Genomic DNA, 7,262 nt, shown 5'->3' with positions numbered 1-7,262 from the left:
ATGTAAATATTATAAACTGCTTTACAGAAAACATACTAATTTACAGCCAAAATCATTATATTATCTATCATACTGTCCCCTCATTAGCACTGAACATTATGATTATCTTTGCTTTTCTAAATCTGATGAAAACAATTGAAGTTATCAATTTTCTGATTTCTTTAAATTTTTTATTTTATTCCTTGGAAAATGGATAATTCTGTTTATTCCTTATTAGAATTTTCAGTGAATTTAATATTTCTGCATTCTATTTTTTGGAGGGAGGGATATTTTCCTCCTAATGATTTGTATGAGCTGTCTATAAATTAAACATTTTTTTACTTGCTGAATTAATTACTACAAATATTATTCCAAATTTTCCATTTGTCTTGTAAGTTTGAATTGTGTGAGTTACATCAGTATTTTATTCTCAATACAATTTGTGACTATTGATCTAAATGCTAAGTAATATGTAAGGTAAATAATATTTGGAATATGAAATATGAAGATAAAATTTTAAATATTAATAATTATACCACTAAGATATTACCATTGACATGAATACAGTTGCAGTTTCTCTCTATATGGGTATAATTCAATGTTTTAAAATTAATGTATTTCCACTGAGCATTCTATTTTGTAACATATAATATCCACCTAGCTACATATATGAAATATCTGCCATAATCAATACAAACGGTATGTTTGTGCCCAATTTGCTTTTGTTTCTTATACATTTTTAATCACATCCAAAAATTCATCATCAAGAAAAATGTGATGATTTTTCCCTTTGTTTCTAGAAACTTTATAGTTATAGCTCTTACTTTGTCTTTCCAACTTCTTAAACTAACTTTCTGTTTTATGGGTCCACATATCTGTTTTTATGCATCTTTTGTTTAATTTTCTATTCTTTAGAAATTAATAGAATAATTTTTTGCCATATACTTATTTTTTATTTAATCTATTTTATTTTGGAGTTTTAAAATGTTTGGCATCATTTAATTTTTGAACTGGACAATCATTTTTTCTTTGTGAATGCTGTTTAGTATATTGTTTAGAAAAATCATCAGCATCCATAACTAAATATAAAGTTACTTTCCAATGCTTTATTTCAAAATTTAAATCATTATCCATATTTAAAATAATTTTATATGATTAAAGGTAAGAGTTTGACTAGGTTTCTTTGCATTACTCCAAGATTCTTTATTGAATTCTTCTTGCATATAAAATGCCTAGGACTTCATTCAAATATATTGAACTTAAAGCTGCATGAAGAAACTATAAAATATTTCACATAATAAAGATATAAAACAAAATTACAGCATAATGCAGTTACTGACAATTGTCAATTATATGTTTGCTGATCTGAAGAGAAAATTGCTTAAGTTGTTCTCCACAGTCTGATTATGCCAGAAAGTTATCATGTGATATGAAATAGTCTATAGTTCCCACATTGGGGTGGGGGAAGTTCATTTAAATGACAATACCCTAATGCATCATCTCATCTTCCCTTTCCTACTTTGTGTCATCTCAAAAGAAAATATAGTACAGGGACCAGCACCGTGGCTCACTTGGTTAATCCTCTGCCTGAGGTGCTGGCATCCCATATGGGTGCCAGGTTACAGTCCCGGTTGCTCCTCTTCCAGTCCAGCTCTCTGCTGTGACCCAGGAAGGCAGTGGAGGATGGTCTAAGTGCATGGGCCCTGCACCCACATGGGAGGTCAGGGGGAAGCACCTGGCTCCTGGTTTCGGATCAGCGTAGTTCCGGCCATAGTGGCCATTTGCGGGGTGATCCAACAGAAGGAAGATCTTTGTCTCTCTCTCTCACTGTCTAACTCTATCTGTCAAATAAAAAATATATATATAGTACAAAAATACATGGCTTTCCAGTGCATACCCTATCAAATTGTTTTTGGAGTACAGTCCATAGATATAAGAATTAATTCTGATAGTTACGAAGGAGACAAAAAGAATGAATTTTTGATAAAGGAAGATATATTAGAGATATGAATGTCAATTTCTTTTTTTAAACTGACTCTACCCTATTGTCTGTGAATCCCTCTCAGTTAACTCCATTACAAAAGTAATCATTCAGCAAGAAAGCAGTATTTGTGGAAATAGGAAATAGTGTGACAATGTGGACAATGGACTATAAAAATGTATAATAATAAGGAAGGATGCACCATTGTCCATCACAGAGCTTAAACTCTGGGCATTTTTTCTCGTATCTTTATTCTTAGAGGAATAAGACCCTTTCTCTTATATCTGAAATCCTGACTTCCTCATTCCCTGACATTAAGGAGGACTGTGAAAAGCAAATCCAGAATCTGACACATCCAAGAAAAAAAACCTCTCTCCAAGACCACACTCAGGATTTATGCCCATGCCTATGGCTGCTGGAAACTGGACAAGAGTAAGTCAGTTTATCCTCATGAGCTTCTCTTCCTTACCCACCGAAATTCAGTCATTGCTCTTCCTGACATTTCTAATCATCTACCTGGTCACCCTAACGGGAAACAGCCTCATCATTCTGGTTACACTGGCAGATCCCATGCTGCACAGTCCCATGTACTTCTTTCTCAGGAACTTGTCCTTCTTAGAAATTGGCTTCAACCTAGTCATTGTGCCCAAGATGCTGGGGACCCTGCTTGCCCAGGATACAACCATCTCCTTCCTTGGCTGTGCCACTCAGATGTATTTCTTCTTCTTCTTTGGGGTGGCTGAATGCTTCCTCCTGGCCACCATGGCATATGACCGCTATGTAGCCATCTGCAGTCCCTTACACTACCCAGTCATCATGAATGAAAGGACACGTGCCAAACTGGCTGCTGCCTCCTGGTTTCCAGGCTTTCCTGTAGCTACTGTGCAGACTACATGGCTTTTCAGCTTTCCATTCTGTGGCACCAATAAAGTGAATCACTTCTTCTGTGACAGCCCACCTGTGCTAAGGCTGGTGTGTGCAGACACAGCACTGTTTGAGGTCTACGCCATCGTGGGAACCATTCTGGTTGTCATGATCCCCTGCTTGCTGATCTTGTGTTCCTACACTCGCATCACTGCTGCCATCCTCAAGATTCCATCATCTAGGGGCAAGCGTAAAGCCTTCTCTACCTGTTCCTCCCACCTCCTTGTTGTCTCCCTTTTCTATGTATCCTCAAGTCTCACTTATTTCCGGCCTAAGTCAAATAATTCTCCTGAGAGCAAGAAGCTTCTATCATTGTCCTACACTGTTGTGACTCCAATGTTGAATCCTATCATCTATAGCCTGAGAAATAATGAGGTGAAGAATGCCCTCGGCAGGACCTTCCACAAGGCACTAGCCCCGAGAAACCACAAGCTGTAGACATCCTCTCTGCCTCTCTTCATGGCTCCGTTGGAGTGAATCCCAGCTATTGCAATGGATCTTGGGGAAGATAAAAGAGCACCAACGTAGCTTAGACCTAAAATTACAATCTGCCAAACTTGAAACTTACTCTATCTTCCTTATTGATAAAATTAATATTGACACTTCTGTGGCCCATCCTTTCTGAGTATTTACTTTGCTAATATGCACAATATGACATGCATTGTGGGCATTTAAAAACTCCTTGTGATGTGAATTTGGGGACACAAAATGAGAAAAAGCATAAAGGGGCTGGCACTGTGGGTGGTACAGCAGGCAAAGCTACTGCCTGCAGAGCCGGCATCCCATGTGGGCACCGGTTTGAGTCCTGGCAGCTCCACTTCCAATCCAGCTCTCTGCTATGGACTGGGAAAGCAGTGGAAGATGTCTCAAGTACTTAGGCCCCTGCACCTGCGTAGGAAGAATCTCCTGGCTCCTGGTTTTGGATCAGTGCAGCTCCGGCTGTTGGAGCCATCTGGGGAGTGAACCAGTGGATGAAAGTCTCTCTCTCTTTCTCTCTTTCTTTCTCTCTCTTTCGCTGTCTTTCTCTCTCTCTCTCTCTCTCTCTCTCTCTCTCTCTCTCTAATTCTGCCTTCAAATAAATAAATAAATCTTTTTTAAAAAAAGAAAAAAAGATGACACATTGGGTCATCTTGTCCTTTTAACATCCTTTGGACAAGTCTAACTCTCTTCAGCAGGAATAACTAACTGATGTCATTCCTACTAGTACATAGCCTTCCTTGCTCCTTCATTTCATTTTTCATACCTCTGAGACAGAGGTGACCCTTAGGTTTGTTGATATTTATCATGCATAGAGGACAATGGATTGCTTTAACAGAGTTAGAGAAACGTGGTTCACTAATCCCTAAGAGTATTCTTTTACAACCCGAAAAGCCTAAATGGACTCTTCCTCAGGATATTCTTCACAAGTAGAGAGACCTGAATTTCTAATCCTCTCCCCAAATCCATTTTCAGGTTCTTTCGTCTTTTTAATTCATTTCAAATGTTCACAAACAGAATTTCAATCATGGTACTGCTTTATTCAAGGCTTAGAGTGGATCTCGGCTTACTCCAATATAAGCCTTTTAAACAACTTTAATATATTTCATTTAGTGACTTTATTTTAATTTTGCATGTTGCCAATGTTAAAATACAAAGGACCATAATTTTCAATCATTGCTATCAGATGTTAATAATTTAATCATCAATGATATCCATATGAAGTAATTCTAAGAGAAAATTCATTTTCTGGCTAAGGAAAACAAAACTGAAAGGTATTTGGTCACATATATAATTAGAACTAAAACTCAGTCATTTAAATCTTAATTCCTTGATTTTTTCAGTAATGTTCAATGCATAGCTAATTAAGTAATTCAGATTCAGATTAAAGAACATCTTATAAAAACAGTAGGAGAGGGGCCGGTGCTGTGGCACAGCGGGTTAAAGCCCTGGCCTGAAGTGCCGGCTTCCCATATGGGCACCAGTTCTAGCCTCGGCTGCTTCTCTTCCAATCTAGCTCTCTGCTATGGCCTGGGATAGCAGTAGTAGATGGCTCAGGTCCTTGAGCCCCTGCACCCATGTGGAGACCCGGCAAGAGCTCCCAGTGCCTGCCTTCGGATCTGCACAGCTCAGCCATTTGCGGTCATCTGGGGAGTGAACCAGTGGATGGAAGATCTCTCTCTCTGTCTCTACCTCTCTCTGTAACTCTTTCAAATAAATAAAATAAATCTTAAAAAAAAAAAACAGTGGGAGAGACCGTAGTGCACACTGCTGTATGCGAAAAAGATGTGAGAAACCACTTTAAACTGCATTAGCAGAAATATAATTAGAGTTGTATAGCTTAACCAAAAAATAGTATCATATTATTTCATTATGATCTCATTTCATTTGGAATATCTTTATTTTTTATTTTTAATTTATTTTTTTAAATCTACTTGAAGGAGTTACAGGGGAAGGAGCAGATTCACAGAGAGAGAGTGAGAGATTTTTCCATCTGCTGGTTCATTCCACAAATGGTCGAAAACAGCTGGGTCTGGGGCAAGCCAAAGTCAACAGCCAGGAGCTTCTTCTGTCTCCCATGTAGGTGTAGGGGCCCAAGCACTTGTACCATCCTCCATTGCTTTCCCAGGCACATTTGCAGGGAGTTGGATTGGAAGTGGAGCACCTGGATCTCAAACTGGTGCCCATATGAGATGCCGGCATCACAGGCAGCGGCTTAACCTGCTATGCCACAACACCAGCACCTGGAATATCCTTTTGTAAGACAAATATTGGTAAACAAATTTAGAAAGTAACACGCAAGTATGATCAGAGCATTTAGAGATTGAGAGACTGTAGGAGCAATGATTTAAGGTAAGAATCTGTGACGTGCTGTTTTCAAATATTTGCGTAATAAGCAGAAAAGAAAATACAGACCTCTTTATCTTCAAAGGTCAGTAGAATAATGGGTGTAAATTAAAAATGGGGTATTTTTATAACATTTCTTGATCATTTTTACTGTAGTAATTGAGCTATGGATCTCAGTCATTTAAGCACTAGTGATGGAAATACACAAAAATTGAAACTTGATGTATTAAGGCACTAGAAACTAAGAGTGTATCATGTTCTACTTTTCTCAACACACAAGATTGTATACCTAAACTAGACCTATTCTGAAGTATAAAACAATTCTGACTCAGTTCATCCTGCCCTTGAACAAATACTAAAATTCCAAGGCCCAACATCACGTTGCTTCCACATGCTTTTTTTTTTTTTCCTTAGGAATACATGGAATCCACACATAATTTGCTTCTACCTTGCTTTCTTGTTTCTTCTCCAACTCCCAGCATTCACCAAATACCTCACACTTTATTTGAATTGATGCTGCCATAGTCCCTTTACTACTTATATTTATTATAGTCGTTTTAAAAGGCTGAAACAGGTTCAGAGAACCCCAAAATCATACAGTGAGCAAATAGTAGATCAGGCATTTGAAACTGATATTCTCACAAGAACTATAATTTTTCCCATTTTAATTATCTAGGAGTTATGTTAATACAATGAAGAGCTTAATAGAATAATTTTTCATAAAAGTAAGTGCATAGTTTTATAATAAAAGAAACAAACTTTCTGACCACTTGCCATTACTGTAGAGGACATCCTTATGCAGTTATTTTGGATAATGTCTCTGATATAATTCTATGTAATGAGATGGTTTACGTTGTATAGTCAGAAAACCATTCCCATTACAACTTGAGAAAAGAATTGAAAGTAAAAAGAAAAAATTCACCCAATTCTTATTACCCAGAGACAAATGATAATAATACTTACTGTACTTATTTGTAATGATTTCTGACAGTTGCATCCATACTGTATGGACATTTTTAGAATTATTTTTGACACTCAATAATTAACTAGGAATGCCAGATTGCAACACAATAAATTATTTAAAGCACTAAAGCAGTTTCTTAATCTAACAGTGGAGATAACCATGAGAATTTCCACACAGGATAGCTGTAAAAATTAAGTTGGATAATAAATGTAACCTTTATAAACCTAATTATAATTATTTTATAATATTATACTTGTAAGAATGATATTTAACTATGTAATTTTAAAATAATATGTAAAGTATATCAATATGTATTTAAGTGTCATGAATTACTTTTCTTATATTAACTCTATTTTCTATAATCCAAGTTTTGTCCAGTATAAAATGTAATATGATGAACATTTTTATAATTTAATTGTAATTGTGCTAACCATACTAAAATCAATTTCCAAATATAGAATTAGAGTGAAAACCCATGAAATTATCTGAATTTTCTACATAATCATATAATGTGCCAATATAGTTTTCTTCTTTCTTTCTAAGCTTTACATACTTTTTCTCTTTATACTACCTTGTTGTACTATCTAGGAT

General features: G+C 36.3%; 1 protein-coding gene across 1 annotated transcript; it reads left to right on the top strand.

The window, feature by feature from the left end:
• Positions 1–2,359: 2,359 nt before the first annotated feature.
• LOC133763766 (olfactory receptor 10A5) lies at positions 2,360–3,322 on the top strand. Its single transcript, XM_062197514.1, has one exon. The coding sequence runs from the start codon at positions 2,363–2,365 to the stop codon at positions 3,320–3,322; it is 960 nt and encodes a 319-aa protein (XP_062053498.1). The 5' UTR covers positions 2,360–2,362.
• Positions 3,323–7,262: the final 3,940 nt, after the last annotated feature.

This window comes from Lepus europaeus, chromosome 7, assembly GCF_033115175.1.
Source record: "Lepus europaeus isolate LE1 chromosome 7, mLepTim1.pri, whole genome shotgun sequence".
Lineage (NCBI taxonomy): Eukaryota > Metazoa > Chordata > Mammalia > Lagomorpha > Leporidae > Lepus > Lepus europaeus.
The sequence above is the reverse complement of the archived record's forward strand: the minus strand, read 5'-3'. Positions and strand labels throughout refer to the sequence as shown.